Source organism: Myxocyprinus asiaticus, chromosome 5 (genome assembly GCF_019703515.2).
Source record: "Myxocyprinus asiaticus isolate MX2 ecotype Aquarium Trade chromosome 5, UBuf_Myxa_2, whole genome shotgun sequence".
Classification (NCBI taxonomy): domain Eukaryota; kingdom Metazoa; phylum Chordata; class Actinopteri; order Cypriniformes; family Catostomidae; genus Myxocyprinus; species Myxocyprinus asiaticus.
The window spans coordinates 50,157,193-50,182,733 of record NC_059348.1 but is presented as its reverse complement, the minus strand read 5'-3'; the positions used below and the strand labels follow the sequence as shown (position 1 = coordinate 50,182,733).

General features: G+C 36.1%; 1 protein-coding gene across 1 annotated transcript in view; it reads right to left on the bottom strand.

Moving 5' to 3' along the window:
• The window catches only part of LOC127441556 (semaphorin-6B-like), a 163,675-nt gene that overhangs the window by 48,351 nt on the left and 89,783 nt on the right, over window positions 1–25,541 (bottom strand). The window contains exons 3-6 of the mRNA XM_051699122.1: window positions 21,911–22,025; window positions 17,736–17,796; window positions 17,551–17,613; window positions 588–686 (exon numbers count right to left, since the gene is read on the bottom strand). Coding sequence (XP_051555082.1) covers window positions 588–686; window positions 17,551–17,613; window positions 17,736–17,796; window positions 21,911–22,025 — 338 coding nt within the window. The remainder of the gene's footprint in view (window positions 1–587; window positions 687–17,550; window positions 17,614–17,735; window positions 17,797–21,910; window positions 22,026–25,541) is intronic.

The window sequence follows — 25,541 nt, the reverse complement described above, 5'->3', positions numbered from 1 at the left end:
TTGCCATTTAAACCTGTGTGTGTCACCTTGTGTGTCTGTAACAAGGCCAAACATTCAAGGGTATGTAAAATTTTGATCCTTAAATAAAAGAGAGGTTTTTTTTTGCATGATCAGTCATATTTTCAAAATCAATGCCAAAATTTCACAATTTCTGCCAGGGTATGCAAACTTTTGAGCATAACTGTAAGTGTGGGTGAGAAACAGATACAACATTTTTTACTCTAAATCTCCACTTTTACTTTCAGAAAGTGAAAATGAAAGTGGAGATCAGAGCTGAGATATTTTTCTTAAAATCTCTGTTTGTGTTCTGCTGAAGAAATAAAGTCATACACATCTTGGATAGCATGAGGGTGAGTAAATGATGAGAGAATTTTTATTTTTGGGTGAACTATTCCCCTTTAATGTTTTAGACTGCAACCAAGATTCTAAAACTGTGAAAGGTAAATTCATGTTGATTAAATCCTAATTAGAATGGGATGAACTGAATCTTGTGATGTTTGTGTATTAAAATTTGCATGCTCTACATGTTTGGCAAGGGTAAACACTGGTGAGATATTGAAAGCTGCAGGCATCATCAGAACACTTACCGTGTAATTGGCACACAGGGGGTTGAAAGCATTTGTCCCGCACACAAAGAGCCCTCCATCATGACTCAACAACACCTTTATGTAATTACGACACTCCTCCTAATGTAATGAGAAATAAAGAGAAAAAGTGAGTGATATTTCTTTAGACTATTGTTTTTTGCTGTCCTGTCAATTTAATATACACTGTTATTTTATCCCTTACAGCAAAGCACTGTTAAGTTATCAGAAAATAATACAGTGTTACTTTGAAATATTAAAGCAGTGAATGATTACTATATGATACACCATTGCATTTACATGGTACAACAAGGTACTTGATACCATGGCATTTCAATGATACCATGTCCAAAAACATGGTAATGCAGGCTACATTTTTGGAAGTGTTTTATATATATATATATATATATATATATATATATATATATATATATATATAACAATTTAAATGTAGTTTTGATTTATTTGCTAATATTTTGTGTAATAAACATTGACACTATTGTTATTTGATTGTATGGTACTTTACACTTTACAATAAGGTTGTTAACATTTATGTATTAGGTATCAGGAGCTTTCCATGAACACATATTATTACAGCATTTATTAATTTTGGTAAATGTTAATTTACATACAGTACTTGTTCATTGTTAGTTCATAATGCATTAACTACTGTTAATACATACAACTTATAATTCAAAAAAATTATTAATACATATGTATGTTGCAATTAAGATTCAGAGGTCCTGTAAAAGTATTGTTCATTAGTTTATTGTGTGTTCTTGTTAACTAATGTAGTTAACTAAAGTTAACAAATACAACTTAAAAAAAAAAAAAAAAAAAAAAAAAATTAACCTATTTTTAAGATTTACACATTTCAATTTCATAGCAAAATTACATCAAATTGAATTTGTAATGTTTAACAAAAGAAAATTAATCCAACTTTAACTTTCTATTATTTTTTTTTATTTTATTTTAGGCAAAGGTTTTGCACTAAGTGTAAATAGCAACAAAAAAGCATTTTCATTGCACTAAGTGCAAATTGTGGCAGATACTATTAGTACTCCTGTACTAGTACTGTTTATTGTGTTTATTTAGAGTCCCACAGACATTCAACCCCTACCCCTAAACCTAACCATAACCTTACCTTACAAAAATTAAGCATGGTTTTACTACAGTAACCATATATCACCATGTTATTTTGTAGTAAAATCATAGGAACCACAAAATTAAACATGGTTACTAAACACAGTAACACCATGGTTAATTGCATTAAAACTATGGCTTCCACCAAAAGCATGGTTACTACAATATTACTTTCGTTAAACAGGTTAATTAACCCCAATGAAACCTTTCTCTCAACTTCCGGACCGCCACCGTGACCAAATCACTGCGAGGCAATCAAATTTTATATTAATTAGGGGGCCAAGCAGCAAAGCTGCTGGAACCCTATTGTAATTGTACTGATTTTCTTCTTTTTCTTATTCTTCTTTTTTTTATGCCATAAAAGTGTTTGGGTGTCAGAGATCGTAAGTCGTGGAGACACCAAACTTGGCAGGATGATCCCAAATCCCCCTCACTACTCAGGCACACAAACACACACCCATCTGACCCTAGGTGGCGCTATAATTAACTTTTACATTTTGGCTCATATCTCTGCAACCATAAGGGCTAGAATCTAAATTTTCCTTCTGATTACTTGACAAGCCCTACAAAATGTATAAAAGATGTATCCAATTTCATTTCCGTCTATAATTTTTTCTGCCATTTTGAATTTTTTGAAAAAACTACTTTTTCGAACTCCTCCTAGACCGTTAGTCCGATTAGCATGCAATTTGCAATCATCTACAGACCCTCCTGACAAAAATTAATAAAAATAATTATGATACGTCAAATCGTTCCGAAGACATTAACGATAAGATTCCTTCGGTTTGATGTGATTTGAGTAATTGATCAATATTTACTCATCGCACAGTCCAAATGTAACCAAACTCAGTGCATATAGTCAACAGGACATTTAGAAGATGTCAGCAAAGTTTCGTACAATTCTGCCCCTAGGGGGCGCTACAATGAAAAAACTGTCATAACTTTGCTGCTGATTGAGCGACAAAGTTCAAATTAAAAATGCATTTCTTTGGTTCAAATGCTTACATTTTCTCATTTCGACAAATTAACAAAAATGGCCGCCACCAATTTCAGCACCTTATAACTCGTATTGGGAATGGCTGAGGGTTATGGAAATTACTATACACAAGCAGGGTGTCAACTCAAAGCCGCATATACAATTTAGTGACAATCGGCCACACAGTGGCAGTATAATTAGCTAATTTGCATTTTTGCTCATAACTCCGGAACCGTATAGGCTACAATAATAATTTGTAGCTTCTCTGAATCCACCAGTGCCCCCAATGATATGGTCGCATGGATTTCCATTCCTGCAAGAAAACTTTTTTATCACAAATATTTTTTGAAAAACCTACTTTTTCGAACTCGTCCTAGGTTTTAAAATGTTTTAACACAACATTGAAAAGGGAACATTTCGAGGTCACTTGCAAAATTACAACAATATGGCTAGAGCTATAACAGAAGAAATAGCTATTTTTACAACTGCATTTTTAAATAATTAGAAATGTGGAGAAAGACAAGCTGTTTTACTGCTTGTCCACCAGAGGGAGCCACACGACAAGAAATGTCTTGTTTTTGCTTGCACTATTTTAAGCAACACATTAATCCTGCAGTAACACAGTAACGTAATGATTAATGTATTGCGGCTCATGACAGATATAGGTGGGTCCAGGGGTTGCATTAACCGAAAAATCTCTGTCATTTTGTCACGGTCCTGGTGAGTTTGTCAGGTTTGTTCTGTGTGTGTGTTTAGGTGTCACTTATTGAGCGTGGTCAGCAATTCTGTGGAGACGCTGAACGCGCGGCACGTTGATTATCAGCGCACCTGCCTTTCATTTTCTCTCCCTATCCACAATATTCTCAGCGAGTCAACTATATTTCGCAAGATGGGCAGAATTTCAGGATGGCTAGCGGAAGTGCGATTGGTTGGCGTTTTGTTTATAGTCGGTCACTGCTTGCTTGCGTGTCATGCGGTTAGATTCTTGCTTTTTATTAATTTTTTATTAATTTAATTTCCCGGACCATGTGTGCAGTTAATGGTTATCCTATTAATCAAGTGAAACTAAAGTCTAGTCTAAAACAGCAATGTTATTATCAGAAGCCAATCTCAAAGCACAGCGCTCCAGTTCCAGATGCTGACTCTCTCATTGGCTGCCTACAGAAGGACTGACTTAGGAACATCTGTTTGAAAAAAGCTTGGAATTATATGTTTGTGTGTTCTTTTCACTTTATTGGCAAGAAGTAAACAGTGGGGATTACTTATATTATCCACCGTTACGAATGGGCTATGTTAGATGTCCAGAAGTGGAGCGCAATTAATTACATAAACAATAGCATTATTGTACTAACAGGTGTGTGAACGTGCTGAAAGTTCATTAGAAATTTTTTAGAGTTGGTTCATTTCTATTCACTATTTGCCTTTGTGAATGTTTCACATGTTTTGAAATGGCATTATTACTAAGTATAAAAAGGAACTGTAACTGTCTGTGAATTGTGACAATGTTTTCAACTGTTTTCATGCTGTGATGCTAAATGGATAAATTCTACAGGTGAAGACCATAATTATTAGAAGAGACATGTACAGTAGTGAGATGTTTTATCCCGTTTGAAATTAATTGTATTATGATTTTCTTCTTTCCTGCATTTTTCCTGCCTGCAATTCACTTTCTTTTAAGTGTCTTTGCAGAATGTGCATGTCTTCCCTTAACATTAATTCAGTATCAATTAAATTGATTTGTGCTGTGCTTTTAATAAGACATACTGTTTTATAGTTGCTTTACAGAGAACATTGAACTTTTGTGTACAATGGATCAGTTGTTTAGTCAACACTAAAACATTTCATGTAGGTTATAGCATTTAGATACAGAGATTATGTATGTAAACTAACAGTTATAAAGCTAGATTGAGTTTACCACTGTTACAGACTCAGTCCACACAAGCTTTGATGTGAAACCAGGTGCGAGAGAGTTTAATGAAAAGACACAGGTTATAGAGGGTATACACGGTGAGATGAAGACACAGATGGAATGACACAGGCAATCGGGAAACACTGGAGGATATACACAGGTAGGTAAGCAGGTAAGTCACGGTAAGTAGACTTCTCTGGGTAACGAGGGGACAACAAATGTGTGTATCCAGGTAAATATAGTCCACAATACTTCGCAGGAAGAATCAGGCAGAAAAACTTGTAGCAATATAACATACAAATAGATAAACCTTCAAGCTTCGATTAATTTGGAAGAAGGAGCGAAAACACTGCATGGGAGCAGCACGGTCAAACAATAGTCCTATGTGAGACTTGACAGTGAACTGAAGTGAAAGTGACATATTTAAGCAGTCCTTGATGAGTGAGCTGATTGTGTGCAGGTGTGGTGAATTAGAAGTCGGGAGAAGAGGAGAGGAACACTGAGGGAGGTGGAGAGCTCGAGGGAGGCGTGACAACTACACAGTCATCTCCCACAAAATAATTGTATTTTATCTGAAAAACAGCATCATGACAGTCTCATCGCCTAAGTCCTGTAATACACGAGCATCCTGCTGTCTGGACCTCTCCTTTTTTTTCGAACTTGTCCTAGGCTGTTTGCCCTATTTGCACGAAACTTTGCATACATTATCTACAGACATTCCTGACAAAAAGTGATCAAAAGAATTTTGATATGGTAAATCATTCAGAAAATATTAACCGACAGGTTTTTGGGTATGGCCTATTATGACTAATTGCCACATATTTAGGGAGCACATATTTTAAACTTAACAAAACTTAGTATACATGCACAAAACAACATTCTGTGGTAACATGCAAAATTTCATCAATTTGGCATGGCTGTTACATAAGAAATACTTAATTTCTCAACTGTATTTAAAGCCTTCATAGGCATTAAAGTCAGTACTGTTTGTCCACCAGAGGGTGCCACATAACTATAAATCATTCAAAGAGTAATTAAAGATAGACTAAGAGTGGGTTGCACCAACCAGGATTAATCTTAAACTAAATTGCATAGAATATCTTACCTGTTATATCCAACTATCTGTTTACAAGTCTAGTTTGCAATTGACACTAGTCCAAAAGTGCTGAAGATATAGACAATATAAAGGGTATGAAAACACATTTATTTCAAGGGATGTGTTTGGCATGTTATTCAAACAAAGAAATAGTTCTATGTGCAGTATTCATGTACAAAAATACAAAACTTGTACCCAGTTGAGCTGTTAATGTAGTTATTAAAATGCTTTCTTGGTACTAGCTTCAGAGCTACACTGTAAAAATTATTTGTAATTTTAACGGTAAAAGACTGTAAAAATAACCAAAGCTGCCAGTTTTTTTTTAGTGTATAAAAAAATTGCACATTAGAGGTTAAACACAACAGTAATAGAAATGTACAATTTTATAAGTTAGAGGGCCACATATACTCAAAAAGGAAATACATATTGGGGGACCTGGGTAGCTCAGTGGTAAAGACGCTGGCTACCACCCCTGGAGTTCGCTAATTCGAATCCCAGGGCGTGCTGAGTGACTCCAGCTAGGTCTCCTAAGCAACCAAATTGGCCCGGTTGCTAGGGAGGGTGGAGTCACATGGGGTAACCTCCTCATGGTCGCTGTAATGTGGTTCGTTCTCAGTGGGGCGCGTGGTGAGTTGAGCACAGATGCCGCGGTGGGTGACGTGAAGCCTCCGTGGCAACGCACTCAACAAGCCACGTGATAAGATGCGTGGGTTGACGGTCACAGACGCGGGTGATAAGATGTACGGGTTGACAGTCTCAGACGTGGAAGCAGCTGGGATTTGTCCTCCGCCACCTGGATTGAGGCAAATCACTATGCGACCACAAGGACTTAAAAGTGCATTGGGATTTGGGCATTCCAAATTGGGTGAAAATGGGGAAAAATCCAAAGAAAAAAAAAGGAAATACATATTGATGTGTTTTTAAAAAAGTGTAGTTACTTGAAGAGGTACAACTTTTTTAATTATAAATGAAAATGGTCTATTCTTTGAAATAGACCATGACATGCAAATGGCAGACTGCCATCTAAATATAAGTGTTTCACATGAGTCAACATATACTTTTAAATTGTGTTGTATGAACTGTACAGGGAAAGTGTTCAGTGATCATACGTTATAATAGCAACATATATTTATATATTTAGAAATTACCTGATTGCACTATAAATAATAGTCAATTAAGTGAAAATATTGTTACACGGTGCATTGACATTTGAGGATGCAGTTTGTCTTAAATTTCTTCGTTTTAAACAGACTACTGGAGTGTAAATAGCCGCGCTGTGTGGCAGATGCTATTTACACCTAGTGCAGATAGTCACTCCGTTTATTTTATGAAAGATTTCTCAATTCAATATGATGGAATTTTGTTATGAAATAAAAAGGGTAAATCGTAAAAATATTTTTTGAGTGTTTTTGTGAAGTGTAATGGATTTTTAAATAGCTAAACTGCAAATGATTTGGCAATACAAAAAAACTGTAATTTTTCATCTCAATTAAGCAAATTTAAATTTAAATTGAGAGAAAGAGAGAGAGAGAGAGAGAGAGAGAGAGAGGAAATTATTTTACTTTTTACATTTAATTATGATATCCCTTTTTGCATAAATACTTTAGAAATGATTATTCCTATTAATGATTGTATTGAACCAGTGGTGATGATATCAAACTCTGTGTATTTGTTTTGCTGGCCTGATCTTCTTTGAATCATAATGACTTGGCAGTCATATAATTTCAACAAAGCCATTTGAATCTTAATTAAAATTGAACTGATGGAGAGAGAACCAGACAAAGAGAAAGACATGAAAGTTCACTGTTCGAGTATAGTAAGATAATATGGTTGTACATATTTACGCAGCTCCACAAGTCATTATTCCCCAGATGTCATTATTTTGAGAGATTTGTTTGTTGATGAACACAGACACGTGATAAGTGGGCCCCAGCTTGCAGCTCTGCTACAGAGCCCAAACTACAGCCATCACCCTAAAACTCACAATGGTCCAATTTTCTCCCCATTTTTGAGTCTTACTGACTAAATATGCACAAGAGTGCCTCATGTCTTTGTGTAGTAGAGAAAAAGGAAGTAGTAGACTTGAAAGCATCACGACGTGTGTCCAGCTATAAAAGCAGTCCTGAAAGCTACTGGGTAACCAGCTGCGAACACTCATGTATCAGGAATGTCTTTGTTCCCTGACGGACATCAATGGACTGTTTTGAAGTGGTTTTGTGTATTTTGCTGAAATCGTTGCATGTGTGCCCCATCACACAGCTCCACCGTAGGGCCCATTCACAGCTCTGCCCATAGACTTTGACTGGGCCTCCTGGTGGAGCTGAGGCCCGTGGGGAGTGACACTGAGGTCAGGCTCTTTGAGGTGATTAGCAGGACTGCTGAGGGTCTATGTGTTGTTACAGATGCAAGCCCACTGTTCGCTGTGTTTGTGTGTGTTTGCACAAGAGATGTAGATTTGAGTGTCGTTACAAATGCCTTCAAGCTGCACACAGCATTAAACACACAATCCCTAGAGATAGATCAACTTACAGCATGTGTGTGCACATGTTTCTATGTTTGACGAGGAGAATGGACATAGATCTATACATTTCTTATAAGCTTAAGTGTGCATGTGTGTGTGTGTTTATACAGGTTTGGCTCCACTTGCGAGGGCCTATGTTTTTAAAATGTCCTCACTACTAAAAAGAAACATGATGAAAACTTGTGTTCCTCACCATTTGAAACGCTCACAAATCGTGCAAATCATGTTTTGTTTCAAATCTAATAATGTAATTTGTGGCACTGCACCATGAACACCTGCACGCCTTCTGTATGAACATCCCCTGAAATTACAACATTTTCACCCTTATTATCATGTGTATTTCCACCTGGATGGTGTGAAAGATATTTTGAAATATACTCTTAACATTACTGCATCAACAATGCCTGTTTCCTCCCTCTGTGTGTTGTTCTTGATGAAGATCAGGAAACAATGCAAGTAATAGCAGTGAAATTAGGCATCAATTTGCCTCTAATTACCAGCCAATTATCAGACAATACAGATGATCTTCACCCTAAAAGTGACCCAAGGCGGAAATGTGTGTATAAAGACAATAATGAAACAAATTCTAAACAAATTTAACTTCCGAAATGTGATGTGTTTGGGTGTATCTTCAACATTTTTCACTCTCTCTCACTTATTTTTTATTTGTCTACTAACAATGTCCAACAGTGTAAGTACATCCATCACATAAGATCAATTATTTTTTTAATCATTTTTGTCATTTTTAATGAGAGTCATTAACATTTTCACCACAATGTCTTTTCCACCACATCTCAAATTCTGTAAATAAAAGTAATCATATCACTCTAGTGTTTAAATCCTTTAAGTCTTCCAAAGCAGTATAATAGGTATGGGTGACAAACAGAACAATATTTAAGTCATTTTCTTATTCTAAATCTCCACTTTAACTTTTACTTTCTGATATAAAAGTGTAACTAAACAGGCACAATGTGTCTATACTCTAAAGTGGAGTTTTAGATAAAAAAAAAAAAAAAAGGACATAAAATTTGATCTGTTTCTCACCCACACTTATTATATCCCTTCTGAAGATATGGATTAAACCACTGGAGTCTTATGGATTACTTCTATATTTCCTTTATGTGATTTTTGGAGATACAAAGGTCTGATCACCATTCACTTGCACTGTATGGACCTACAGAGCTGAGATATGCTTCTAAAAATCTTCGTTTGTGTTCTTTTGAAGAAAGAAAGTCACATATTTGGTATGGAATGAAGATGAGTAAACGATGAGAGAGAATTTTCATTTTTGGGTGAACTATTCCTTTAATAGAATTCTGTGGTGTAAAAGACATTTTTGTATATTTTTGGAGAAAAAAAATTGGCCACAAAATTGGCCACCTATTTCATATACCTAATGACCTGGCAGGAACTGTGGAGAGAGGGAAAGATGTGGAAGAATATGCGACAAAATTTTAAAAGGAAATAATTACAGTAGTGATTACATTTTCTTTGTTTTTGGATCGTTGTTATTGTGATGCTGAGAGAGCTAAGTGTTGCAGTTGTTTTCTTTTCTTTTTTTGTTTTGTTTTAGATTGTTTATATATATATATATATATTCTGTGTGTTTCTATATACTGATTCATTTGCTATTGTTGTTACGTCTATGTGTAAGCATTTTAAAAGTAACCAAAATAAATGGAGGCCTGATAAAATGTTTCCATGACAGTTTTGAAGTGAAAAAAAATTTTTTTTAAACCTGTTAAATATTTGTAAAAAAAAAAAAATGATATTTTTTGTGGTGCTTGCTACACTCAAAAAACAAAACAAAATAATAATAATAATAATAATCATAATAATAATAATAATAATAATAATAATAATACTTTAGCTTATTTTAAAAATTTAAGTTAATAAAAGTTTTTAGTTAATAAAACTTTAAATAATTAGTTTTTTTTTTTTTTTTTTTTAAGGAGGATAAGAATCCCTTATTTTACTAAAGATTACTCAATTCAATTTGATGGAATTTTGTTATGAAATTGAAATGCATAAATCTTAAAATTATTTTTTTGAGTGTAATGCAAGCATCACTACTATTGCTTATACGAAACAATAAAATTAGAAGTGTCATATTTCAGCATAGTGGCAGCAAGTTTTGCAAGAGCAAGCACCACTCAACTTGTATTTAGAAAACGTATAAAATAAATGTATTTATATTATTTTTCCCTGCTGTGTGGCCTTGGTTATGTTAGCAGAAAATAAAAGTCATTTCATAGATGTAGATATTTTTGGTGAATCAGATTTTTAAATCTATATATTTTTACAAACACAAACCTGCACTGATGAATGTTTCACATTAAGACTAGCGAGATTTATTAAGATAGAAAATTAGCAATTTTTCTGATTTCATGTTGTCTTTTACACCACACTGCCTCTTCCATTTCCAGCACAGACCTTCTGCTGGCTCACAGATGAACTTCAGGATATAAACTCGTAATTGAACGTGAGCAAATCAGCCCAGCTGTGCCAGTATGCTGTAAACTCTCTGCAGGACTGAGGAGATGTTAAGTTCCGCTTCATGAACTGTAAAATGTAACTCATCAGAGATTCAGGTTAGTGAGCGGGTTGATCCATACCACTCTGGGGAAGAGCACATTTGGTTCAAACTCTGTGAAACGGCATCAAGAAAGTGTCAAGATTTATCTTTCAGATTAGAGCGTGTGAGATCGCAATATAAGTTCTCTTATCCCAGTGGATCCCTTAACTGTTACTTTTTAACTCTGATCAAAGTCTGTCTTCACCTCCCCTCATTCTTCTCACGTTCCTCACTCTCTCTACAGTAAACCTCTTTGGTGTCTTTCTGCACATCTCCTTTTGCTCCAGTTCCTCCCACTTGAATTGCTTTTCACTTTCTTCTGCACCAAAATCGCTCTTTAATTTTTAACTTTTTCTCTGATTAGGGTATAGAGGTGTAACTGCACTTTCTGTACTGAAACACACAGTCCTGAATCTCAAAGAGGTCCAGAGAGAAATCAGACAAAAGTGAGAGAAAACATTCTGTGAACTGCATTTTGAAAGTGAGCATCACTATTTCCTACTACATTGTGAGGGCAGAGCACTTGCAGAGTGTATCATAAAGGATGCAGGGTTTTCGTGTCCAGTTTGTGTCTCTTGGTACGCCCTATATCAAGGCATTCATCTAAGGTTCAAAAGTAACACTCACCATGCACTAAATATGCATAACAATTGGCTTTGGCAAGTAAATAAATGTAGCGAGTAAACATTTTCTTAGTTTTTCTGACTAAACCATTGATAGACCTGTTTTCTATTAATACAAGTGGCATGAAAGTACAGCTACTATCTACTTGAATGGGGAAATCTACAATAATAGTTGGTCAAGATTACGATAAAAGAACAAATTTCAAATCAGCAGTTAAATCTGACAACAATGGCATCATAAATTGTGCTTCTTTAGCTCAGATTACGCTAATCTAAGTAATTTGATCGATTTAAAGACATTCAGATTAGTAGTCGCCCGATATCATTTTTTCAATGGTTGATTCTTAAATTAGCACATTTGAACCTCCACAAATCCTGAATATTTGGTTATATCCTTATTCAGAAAGACCTTACAAACAATTACAGTTCCCTTCCCACAGTACCATTACAATCAGAAAGAAAGCCGATACTCAAGAGGATGTAACTGAACTCATTCAAAGGGGCTGGTGAGCGCATCTATTCATTTCTCAAACATACATGTGCTGTGAAAATGTATTTGCCTGATTTCTTCTACTTTTGTGTATTTTTCATACTAAATTGTTTTAGATCTTCAAGCAAGATATAACATAAATCAAAGGCAACCTGAGTAAACACAAAATACAGTTTTCAAATATATATATATTTTTATTGAAGCAAAAAAGTTATCCAACACCTATTTCACCCATGTGAAAAACGAACTGCCCCATTAAACATAATAGCTGGTTGTGCCACTTTTAGCAACAACATCTGCAGCCAAACGCTTCCGATAACTGGAGATCAATCTTTCACAATGCTGTGGTGGAATTCTGGCCCACTCTTCTTTGCAGAACTGCTTTAGTTCAGCCACACTGGAGGGTTTTCGAGCATGAACTGCCCATTTAAGGTCCTGCCATAGCATCTCAATCATGTTCAAATCAGGACTTTGACTAGGCCACTCCAAAACTTTAATTTTGCTTCTATTGAGCCATTCAGAGGTAGACTTACTCCTATGCTTTGGATCATTGTCTTGCTGCATAATCCAGTAGTGCTTGAGCTTCAACTCACAGACTGATGACGGAACATTCTCCTTTAGGATTTTCTGGTAGAGAGCAAAATTCATGTTTCCTTCAAATACTGCAAGTCGCCCTGGCCATGAAGCAGCAAAGCATCCCCACACTATCACACTACCACCACCATGCTTGCCTGTAGGTATGATGTTCTTTTTGTGGAATTCTGTGTTTGATTTACGGCAGATGTAACGGTACCCATGTCTTCCACTTTGGACTCATCAGTCCACAGAACATTCTCCCAAAAGAATTGAGGATCATCAAGGTGTGTTTTGGCAAAATTCAGACAAGCCTTAATGTTCTTCTGGGTTAGCATTGGTTTTCGCCTCTCCACTCTTCCATGGATGGCATTTTTGGCCAGTGTCTTTCTGATAGTGGAGTCATGAACAGTGACCTTTATTGATGCGAGAGATGCCTGCAGTTCCTTGGATGTTCTCCTTGGCTTTTTTGTGACTTCCTGGATGAGTCGTCACTGTGCTCTTGGAGGAATTTTGGAAGGTTGGCCCCTCCTGGGAAGGTTCACTACTGTGCCAAGTTTTCTCCATTTGGAGATAATGGCTCTCACTGTGGTTCTTTGGAGTCCCAGAGCCTTTGAAATAGCTTTGTAACCCTTCCCAGACTGATGTATTTCAATCACCTTTTTCCTCATAATTTCTGTAATTTCTTTCAACCTTGGCATTGTGTGCTACTGGGTGAGACCTTTTAGCCAACTTCATGCTGCTGAAAAAGTTATATTTAGGTGTTGATTTGATTGAACAGGGCTGGCAGTAATCAGGCTTGGGTGTGTCTAGTCCAGTTGAACCCCATTATGAATGCAGTTTCATCGATTTGGGGATTTAGTATTTGCCCCCTTAGTAAGGCGGTGATGACGCCGTTAAAGTTTACATGCAACATGAAACATTGGAAGAGGCCAAAAACATTACGTGTGCTGACTGGTTTTTGCTCATGCCACTAAGTAATACTGGATTATGTACATATATCGTAAAACCAGAGATCAGATTTTTTTTTCACCACTAAATAATATTGAAATAATTTTTTTCCTTGCTACAGTCACTTCAGCTTGATCACTAGGGACTTTAAGACATTAAGGCATGATTTTCTATCAAGCTGCTTTGAAACTATGTTTATTGTGAAAAGTGATATACAAATATAAAGTACTTGAGTTCATATTTGTTTTTCTCATTACAATCAAACAGAAAAAAATGAAGTTATTTTGTTTAATTTACTTTATTATAGAGCTCTACTTTTTGTTGCCAATGTCAGACACTGTTGTGTAATTTATGTTTTAAAAGACATTTATGTTTAATCCTTGAAAACGTTTGAGTGAAACATTTGTGGGCGCTGTTTAATTTTTTTTTTTTTTTAATCGTACTGAAATTTGTGTATCGTTACATGCCCAATATACATTAACTGTGTGTGTGTGTGTGTGTGTGTTTATATATATATATATATATATATATATATATATATATATATATATATATATATATATATATATATATATATATATATACACACACACTGTATATACACTCACACATAGTATATATACTGTATATATACAGTTGTTTGAGAGTGTTGGGAGGCCGACTCAAATGCATCAGTAAAAACGTTTACATGGACACCACAATACAGCTTATTGCAAGAAAGTGGCGTTCCCAATTACATGCACTGTATAAACGGCATACTCTGCTCCCACATACATGCGGCTCAGTCAGTAAGCAGCTTTCTCAGAAGCAACATAATTTCCCCACAAGGTTTGTGTAAATAACAAACGTGGGATCCGAGGAAGACTTCGCTATTTTTTTTTCTCTGTTGCTTCCCTTTATTTCCAGATATTCCTGAGTAGGGGCAGTGGTGGCTCAGTGGTTAAGGCTCTGGGTTACTGATCAGAAAGTCAGAGGTTCAAGCCCCAGCACTGCCAAGATGCCACTGTTGGGCCCTTAAGGCCCTTGACCCTATCTGCTCCAGGGGTGCTGTATCATGGCTGACCCTGCACTCTGACCCCAGCTTGGCTGGGATATGTGAAAAAGGAATTTCACTGTATATGTATAATGTGTGATAAATAAATTAATTAGTTGTTGCTTCATTTGTTTTCTTCGCTTTCTACGGCTACGGAATTGCACTGCAATAGTGGGGTTTCCCCTCTTACGTCAAAATACGGGATTCCCCCAACATACAGTACTGGAGCACATATATGCAAACTTGAGGGACAGTCTATATTTTACATTGGTGTGTATAAATGGGTATATAGTGTATGTGCTTTTCCTACTGTACTCCCAGAAATGTTGAGTTCTTTCACCTGTTCTGACATGTTGTTGGGCTCCATCCTGTGACGTTTGTTATCCGGTCTGTTTCACGCACATGTGCACTCCTCAAAGACATGTTAGAACGCAGCCTATGCATTTACATGGCCACATAAGCTGCGTTCTCCAGGAGAAACCCAGGTGTGTTAAACTGCTTTATCTTAATCCCTTAAACAGCGCAAGGAAATCGCCGTTTTCGTTTACATGACGTTTCAGAGCGCAGTTTCTGCACAAACACTGGAATAAGCAGTTTTCTTAAATGCATTGATCATTAACAGTGCATCACGTCTTGCTTGTTGGCAAGCTTTATTTGCTGTGACACACTGATTGTTGGATTTTCCTCCTCAGGATCATGGTTAATGTAGTTCTTCACCAGGAATTTCACTATTAAACACAATTTCTAAAAAATGAAATTGAAAAAAGGTGGACTGATGGCTTCAACAGAAGCATATACTATCGTTTAACAACCTTGGAGCTCATGGCAGGTCGACCCGAATGTTATGCTCTGTAAACAGCTAAGTGTAGTGGGATTTTGGACCAATGAGATTTCACTGTGGGCATAGCTACACAGCATTACCCAACCCACTGATAGCGATTCGTCTGACCTGTAAATTCATACAAGGTAGGTTGGGTAATTAGTCTGGTGCAACTTCATCTAAAGACAAGGAGAGGACAAAGCACAACTGAAGAGGACAAATCCAGCAACACTTGTTGATGGGAGAAATTTATCGAAAAATGCAACGTGTTTCAGCACACACGCCTTCATCAGGGTTTACAAAGTTAAGACAGAGCAGATACAAAGCAATTATTTAAATACATACAAAAGTAACAAATACCCAATGAAATGGGCAGGACAATCTCATCCACTAACTGGGGAACACCAATTTCAATTGTACTAATTAAACAAAAAGTAGGTTAAGCCTGTCCCAGCTGTCTCAGGCCGAAGGCAGGGAAACACCCTGGAAAGGTCGCCAGTCCATCACAGATTTTGTATTTATTAATATTTGTTATTTATAATTTATTATTAATTGAAAACAGCATCCCTAGATTGTGACATTATATCCTGTTACCCATATTTATTTTGCAACATAATTTTGCATACTTAAAGTCTAGTTTGACCGCACCTTAATGGTCTTTGTAAATGTGTGTATATGAATGCATTTTGCTGAAGTAGATCTTCACTGTAAACCGTGTGTGTGCATTTGTGTCTATGGGAGTTAGAAAAAGGGTATTGAATTTCCTCCCTCATTGTGAAATCATGTCAAGCAGTTAGAAACATTTAATTATGAACACAATTACTGAGGGAACACAAACACCAGATCCAACACAACTGTGCCTCCTCAAATCACCAGAGATCACTTCCTGCAGTATATAAAATTTGATTCCAGACCATACAAAAGTCTGAACCTGATTCTGGATCAGCAATCTGAGTTTATCTCTTCTTCTGCCTGTACTCCCCAATATTCTGTCTATCTCACATGATTAGAGGTGAATGTTGTGGCTTTATCGTTTATAAGGTAATTAGTGATCACGGACAAAAAGAACATTGAAGGAGCAACAAGGAATAAGCAAGAGAGAAAGAGCGTTAGGCACTGTTGCAGAAAGTGCCAGAGGCAGAGATTCACAGGTGCATGTTTGATGTCTAAGATTTCTGTGAACATGTGGGTGGGTGGCAGACAAGTCTAATTTGTGAGCTCCCTCTTGCCAAACAATAATCCTTGTCAAGGTTTGATATTCGGTCCCTTGAAGTTCTCTCCCCTGCAGTCGTACACATCTATTAAAAACACCCTGCTTGACGATAGAGAGAAAGCAAGACTCTGGCTACATTATTAAAATGGCAAAAAGGCAGAAGGTAATTAGCCTTTGAACTAAAGAATAAGAACAGATTTATTACAAAAAGATCTAAGAAGAGACAGAATTCAAATCTGTGAATCAGACCTGAGGACTGCACTCATCTCAACTGTGATTCACTAAGCTTAGAAAACAGGACTTTAAAAACCTTACTAGCTGATTAATTAGAACTTGTGATCTGGTCACAATTTGTTTAAATACATTTAAGAGCTTTGCGTGTACAGTAATAACAAAATGTTAATTGCGTCACGTAAATAGCGCTGATGTTTGTGAATCTGGTGCATTACATAAGCTTGGTTTGCATAGAAAGAAGGCGTGTTTGCTCAGAAAATATGATAAAGAATAATCGAAATATGGATGGCGCACTTTCTACCAGCACATAAAACACCAGGCAAAGTTTGTGTGTGAAGCAAGTTTGCGTATTAAATCAGGTAACATGCAGATAAACTGACAGTAACATTGATCAAATACTTACATTCAAAGTTTTCTCATTTAAAATACAAACAAAATCATGTAAAAAGTCAGTGAAAGACATTCGAAGAAAGCTACACTTCTCTGAATCCTCTGAAAAAAAGGATGAAAAAAAAAAACAGCCACAAAACAAACGCTTATGTGGTGCACGGGAAAACAATGGTAGAGTGATGTGTCTCTGTGAGACAAAGAAATGATGTACCAAATCTGGACAGACTTGTATTTTGTATACACACTCGGAACATTTTTATAAGTATGTGATTGCATCCAGCATTGTCTTGGGTTTGAAACATTGAGCTCTTAGCAACTGTAAATCACTCAAATTGCTCTGAACGAATTTCCTCACTCAGAGATTGCTATAATGACTTTGTAATGTAAAAATATTTTGTTATTTAGTGTGAAACACTCACTTCATGTTTGCCCTTCATTCTACAGATCCTGATATCATTCTTGTTGGATTCCCATGTCCTTTTCTGCAGGACGACAAGAGAAGAAAATCATCATGATGTTCATAAGTGGAGTATTCACATATGCGCACTGACATTACATGCATGTGTGAGTGTGTGTGAGAGAGAGAGACAGTTACAATGCTCACCTTGCTGTAGAACATTTCATCTCCAGATACATGGTCCAGTTCCACTCGATAAAGGTCATCTCTGCACCACGAGACATACACACACATAACATACACATACTATCATTAGCAGTAAGAATATATGGAAAAATGGGTCTTAACACAAATGCTGCATCCCAATTCACGTACTATCTATACAAGGGGTTTTCAAACTTTCTGATGCCAAGGACCCCCAATATGACAATCGCCTTGCTAGGGACCCCCTCCTTAAATACATAAAGATCTTCTGTTTTGTTTTTTTGTATAAAGACCAGATTAAGATAAATTAAGCCAAAATAAGTTATAAAAATTGTATCTGTAAGGATGCACCAATGTATCGGCCACTATATTTATTACCTGTAGGGATGCACCACATTTATCGTCCAGTTATTGACCAATTTAAAACAATCAGCTAAAACCATCGATATAAACCACCAATATACAGTAAACCATTGGTTTTTCGAAAATGCTGATATGGAAAACCGATGTTTTTTTTTAATATATATATAATCAATTGCATAAATGTATTCAGTTTTATCGAGTTTATGATCATTTTTCTGTGTGTAATATAAAGAAATACCTACCAAAATAAATAAAATCATAAAATGTAAAGCATGTCGAATATAATAATGTAGTATTCTATCATAATATGGCAAATGTGAGTTCTATTGTTTAGAACTGCAGAAGTGCAGAAATGTTTTAGAAATGCAAAATAACCTTTTTTCCTCACATAAATCATCATGATATTTTTTATCTTTTTTTTTCTTTGCGGCTGTCTTAGCATTTTGGCCTGTCATGTGTTCAATAGATCCAATCCATTTTCAATGGAAATAATTTATTGTTAGGACAATAAAATAGCTTTTATAACCCTTTATACATTTTTAAAGCATAATTCCTTAGCAAAACAGTGATGTAATGACAAAATAAGGAAAGTGGCAAAATACCGGCATTGGCATTCTTGCTTTTATTTTATTTTTTTAATACATTTTTTATCTCATTGCATCCCTAATTATCTGGAAAATATTTAGCCTACACTGTTGTACATTGACAGCGTATCATTTTGCAACCTAATAATTTAGTAATATTAAATGTACAGTATTTACCTGAAGAGAGACATTTTGATTAAACTGAAATGTCAATAATGTCATAATCAAAATAATGTATAAATTTTTTTTAAATAATTTTATTTATCACACATTATACATATACAGTGAAATTCTTTTTTTTCACATATCCCAGCTAGGCTGGGGTCAGAGTACAGGGTCAGCCATGATACAGTGCCCCTGGAGCAAATAGGGTCAAGGGCCTTGCTCAAGGGCCCAACAGTGGCATCTTGGCAGTGCTGGGGCTTGAATCCCCAACCTTCTGATCAGTAACCCAGAGCCTTAACCGCTGAGCCACCTACTTTACTTTATTGCATTTAGGAACACGGACCCCCTAGAACCCTCTTGTGGCACCCTGGGGGTCCCCGGATCCCAGTTTTAAAAAAAAGCCTGATCTATACTATTTTGTATATAATTAAAAAAATGGTTCATCCCAAATAACATTATCCCTTTGAAAAAAGTGTCAAAGTATTACCATGCTTCTTGATAATACCACGGTATTCTTTGAAGTGCTTTGGAACATGGTAATTAAAAAGTACTATTGTATATTTTAAAGTATAATGGTATTAACTCCCGCTTCCATCACAGGAGCACGGATGTCATATTAAAGAGCCCAAAAGTCTGGTTCCGGAAGTAAAAATCACATTAATTTTTTCCATAGGGGAATTGATTTTTAACAATAACTTATAAACCTTTAAAGACAGACCAAAGTTGTTAATCTGTTGAAGCCACCAGTCTGCATTATTTCCACACCATTTCTAATAAATAATTTTTAATAGCTGAATTTAAAAAAATAAAAATACTTCCGGAACCATGACGGCTGAAAAGGTGGGCTGGCATTGTTGCTATGAAAAAGGAGTTTGTCCCATTTTCTTTCGACTTTTTAATTGAGAAAAAAAAAGTGAGTTATGCAAGGCTTAAGTAAATGTATATATACTGTAGGGAAAAGTATGTACTTTTCCATTGCCAACAAAGTACATACTTTCAGTGTATAGTAATAGTATGCGAAATGGGATGCAACCAAAAACATGTGACTAGTACAGAGAAGACACAAAAGTTTGTAAATTGTTGATTTTGTTCCTAATACATCATAGTAGTTGAGGAATACCTGTTCAAATTGGGTTTAAAGTCTGAAAAAAAAAAAAAGGTTTTAATTTGAGTTTGTTGCAGCTCTTAAAATGTCAGTCTCATAGTTTTGTGGTGACAGTAACTGGTTTATAAGAGATTTCACTTTCTAGAACGAGTTTATAAGAGTGAGTCAGGCACTCTAAAACTCAAGATAGACCATAACTGTTCTCTTGCTTCAGCAATACGAAGCGTTTAAGCTGTTTGACGGTGTAATAAACAGTGTAAAGGTCAGCGAACAGAGGTTTAAATTTCAACCACCGCCTAACCAGGACCACATGTGAACTCCCACAGGAGTCTAAATCCTCCCAGCTCTGACTTTGAAGGGCTGTTCATGAGAAGGATTTCAAAGATGTACCTAAATGTAACACCATTCAAACTGGACATCTACCAGAAACTCACACACACTGGCAGTACTTAAAGAACACAGACCAGAGACAAAAAGTGTTTCATTGTGAACTGTAATTTTTCCATCTTGGCTCACTGTGTTGCGCTCTTAGGAAGGGGGTGTCCAATTAGGCTCGGAGACGGTTTAGTGAAAGAGAAAGATATTAATAAGAGAGAGGATATTTCATACTAATTTGTAATCTAAAACCAAATATGCTGTATCAATAGAGTGGGCGGCATTGTTAACATACATTTTAACACCTTAAAGATACAGTTAGCGATTTGTTTTAAACATATATAAAATCCATACTGCCTGAAAAATGGTCACTGAAATAGGTGTCCTGCGAAATAGCACCTGTCTCTGTAACAGCCCTAGGGGCCGTTCACACCGAAAGCATTTTTGTTGTTCTATGTAAACATTATGGTCATGTATTAATACAGATTTTACCATTTCAATTCAGATTCACAAGCTCTCGATTCGATTAGATTCCATTCCAATTCATTTGGGCATATTTCAGTTATAATGTCCATTTTGCTTACATATGAAATACATTTTCTCTTAACTATTGCTTTTAATTATACAGGGGAACTTCTAACTTGGCACACTAACTAGAACCGAGAAATATGATCATATTAGCCCCATTTTATCGTTGTTACATTGGCTACCTGTACACATTTTATTTTATCATTAGTTTTTCATTATATTGGTCACATTTTAGCTTTTTAAAATGTACAAATCCATGTATTCCATCAATAAATATGATGTCTTGAAATTGCATATATTATACAGTATTTCACATATGTGTATTTTGTTGTTTATGTTTATTGTTTACATGCATAATTTTTACTATTTACAAAAATGTACATTGATTTGTAGAACAAGTGCTAAACCAGTTCTGTCTCTTTAAGAATAAGCAGGAGTTCAGCGAGCATCTCACAGAAGTGTTTTTGTTGTGCGCATATTAACGAGAAAGGAGTCACAAGGTTTATTTATTCCATCCTTGCTATGTGTGATTGGAATTGAATGTTTCATTTTAGGTCGTTTTTGGTCAACATCTGAATGTAAAGAACTGAAAATGGTATTACAATGACAAAAAGCATGGATCTCTTCTTTGGACACATTACACGGAACAAGTCAAACTAAACATTTACTCTCAACACACCGTGAAAAGATCTTGTTGCTAAACTTTTCGCCACTGTACTACTCAATCACTGGTGAGTGAAATGCAAACTATTTCAAGGGAATGCAATGCTTATTGCAAGGGAACACAAAACTTATAGTGAGGGCTAGCAAAACTATTTCAGAAAAAAAAAATCCTTCCCTGTACTCTACAGGGCTCTGTAAATCACTGACATTTTTAGTCACATAGCACGACATTTGACCGATGCCCCATGCCTCATCACTGTTTTTCCAGTGTATCGTGCAGCATGGCAAAAGTTGGCCAAATGACTGAAATCGCTTATGACAATTTTGAGTAAATTTATTGAATAAAAAACATAATTTTCCTGAAGTGTGTCTGTTTAAATGCAGGTGGATGTTACCTGGCTCCAATGTAGAGTGTGCGGTTGACTTTAAGGACTGTCTGAATGTACAGTTGCTCTTGACGTGTGTACGAGCGATGTGCTCGGCCAACAAAAGCTGGATATCGTCTTACCACTGAAAGAGAAAGAGTATTTATAAGTGGAAAAACAGATAAGACACTAAATGTGCCATAAGGGGCACACAAGAAAAAAAGGGAGGGGAAATGGATGATGAAGGATGGATGCATTGAAAGAAACCATAGTCAGGAATCTGTCCATCACATTCCCACAAGAGTAACTTGTGGACAGGCAGACAGGACAAAGATAAACTTGGAATTGAAGCAAAATTTGGACAAAAAGACAAAGGTGTAAGCCTACGTAACATCTTTAATGAACTACTATTACAAGAAGCATTACAATTTACTTAAAGGAACAGTTCACCCAAAATGAAAATTCTCACATTATTTACTCACCCTCATGCCATTCCAGATGTGTATGTTTTTCTTTCTTCAGCAGAACACAAATGAAGATTTTTAGAAGATTATCTCAGATCTGTAGGTCCATACAATGCAAGTGAATGGTGACCAGAACCCAGAAGGTCCAAAAATGACATAAAGGAGGCATAAAAGTAATTCATAAGAATCCAGTAGTTAAATACATATCTTCTGAAGAAATATGATAGGTGAGAAACAGATCGATATTTAAGTCCTTTTTTTACTATCAATCTCCAACAATCTAGGTCGAAAAATGTGAAAATGAAAGTCACTTTTAAACCAGAATCTGGAAGTGAAAGTGTAGATTTACAGTTAAAAAAGGACTTGAATGTTTATCTGTTTCTCACCCACACCTATCATATTGCTTCAGATGATATGGATTTAACCACTGGAGTCGTATGGATTACGTTTATACTGTCTTCTGGGCCTTCAAAGTTTTGGTCACCATTCACTTGAATTTTGAGGACCTACAGAGCTGAGATATTCTTCTAAAAATCTTTGTTTGTGTTCTGCTGAAAAAAGAAAGTCATACCCATCTGGGATGGCATGAGAATGAGTAAATGATGAGAGAATTTACATTTCTGCGTGAACTATCCCTTTAATCATATTAAAAACTGGAAAAATATAAAACTACTGAAAGTAGTTGATTATAAGTATAGAAAGAATATATTTTAATTTTATTGCATAATATTCAGATGTTTGCAAATATATAAGTAGTTGGAGGGAGTAGGAATACAGACTCGATTGGGACATCCACAGTACCTCATGGAAGCAGGCAGTTTGCCGCAATTCTCCGATTGGTGGATATTTCTCTGCTAGTTTCTCCACCACATATTCCACCATTAAATGCGATTCTTCAAAATTTAGTGGAAATAACACAGACTGATATATCATCGATTAACAACCTCGGAGCTCAGGGTAAGTCTGTCTTTAAAGGTTTATAATGTAAGTTATCGTTAAAAAATCTATGCAATGGAGAAAATTCATGTGATTTTTTACTTCCAGAACCAGACATTGTCGAATGTGCTGTCAATCCCCTTAACTTTACAACCAAGCAGAAGTGGCAGTCGTTAGCATGGGCAGTGGATGAGCGAACATCCAAGTGGTAAGCAGTCATCCAACTATGGATAGTGCCTATGCACCTTCTCTCAGCAAGTCAGTTAAGGTGACTGAAACATCACGTGACAATTCATATTTATAAGCAAAGTGAAAAAGTTTTATATTGTCCCCTTTTATGATCATTCCTACATGTCTGCATAAACTATAAATACTATTGAAAAGAGTTGCTAGACTGTTTTATGCATTTCAGATAAGGAAAATAGGTTTCCAAATGCTGTGGAAGGGGGGATGAACCACAATTAGAAAACAAACAGAGTGAGACACAAAGCGCACAGTTAGACGGAGCCAGTTTCTGTCTGCTCCGTCTGCTGGCAGAGAAGCCTGAAGACACTCTCATATTTACAGTGAATGCTAATAATATTCCTTACTGTTTGGGCTAGTAATTAATTCCACTGTAATACAGAGAGCAGGATAGTGATATCGTTGCTACTGGCTTGTTTTGTTGCCTTTGGTTGTTTGGACACATTTCACAAGGTTTAAATATTTTTGTGCTTGGTAAAGAGCAATTAGTTGCAGCTTACTGTGGAAAACCCTTAAGAAAGGTCACGTTGTCTCAGTTTAATTCAAACACACACACACACACACACACACAAACACACACACACTTTCCAGTGCTGTGGCATCTCTGGGTGTGTAAACTACACTGTGCTAGATGACCTTTAACCCTTGGTCTCTACTGAATCATTAGAGATGCAGGAGGGGCCGTTCATCAATATCACTGATCCTGAATTTGTGGGGACCCCGAGGGATACAACCCTCACACACACAAACAGCTTGTTCCAGCATCATTATGTTGCAAGACCCTTAAAAGATCCAGACTGGTCTCATGAACATTATCTGACCATGGAAACATTTTTGCAAAACAAAATTGCGTGCCTTATTACACGTTTAGCTGCAGTTTTCCAGTAAAATGTCCATTGTGGGCGCCAAAAGCGAGTGAAATGGTGTCGTATTCACACAAGGTTTTTAAGGTGAATATTGCATGTACTGTAAGTTTTAATGAGTAAAATGAACATCCCTTCCCTAAAACTTTAATCTAAACCTAACCAATAGTGATCTCAAATAAAATGAGAGACACAAAACAGACATCCTTACCCTTAATCAATGCCTAAACCTAACCGATAGTGTCCAAAAAGAAAATGAAAACTGAAAATCACATTTTATGAAGCAACCATGTCATCTCGTGTCACTTCTATGACACCCTCGACTCATGTGTCAGCCTGCATGCTTGACTAGTCTCGAACCGCATACTTCAGAGTCCAAAGTCCGACAATCAGGTTAGCTACCTCAGAAGCTAATCACGTTGGAATGAATGTGTAAAAGGTGAGTGTGTAACACAAGCATTAAACCGTATCGTTTTTCAAAATATGCTTTATTGTACAAGAGTTTCAATATCATAACATAATACTGTAGTAATAGTAATAGTGTGAAAAATAAGTGTTTATAAAGTCTTAATCAGCCATTGTACTCGTGATTTGTGTGACAGTGAATAAAACGCAGTTGTTGTAGTTCCTCTAGTGTTAATTCAATGTTAAGTTTGGAAAAAATTAGTTATAGTAATGTTCATTCTATGAGACTAGTTTGCACAGACATATGTGGTATTTAATCCATCCATGAGTGATAATGTGTAAAACTACTTGTGACAGTGTGATCATATGTCAGTTATATGTACAGTTGTGCTCAAAAGTTTGCATACCCTGGCAGAAATTATGAAATTTTGGCATTGATTTTGAAAATATGACTGATCTGTCTTTTATTTAAGGATAGTGATCATATGAAGCCATTTATTATCACATAGTTTTTTGGCTCCTTTTTAAATCATAATGATAACAGAAATCACCCAAATGGCCCTGATCAAAAGTTTACATACCCTTGAATGTTTGGCTTTGTTACAGACACACAAAGTGACACACACAGGTTTAAATGACAATTAAAGGTTAATTTCCCACACCTGTGGATTTTTAAATTACAATTAGTGTCTGTGTATAAATAGCCAATGAGTTTGTTAGCTCTCACGTGGATGCACTGAGCAGGCTAGA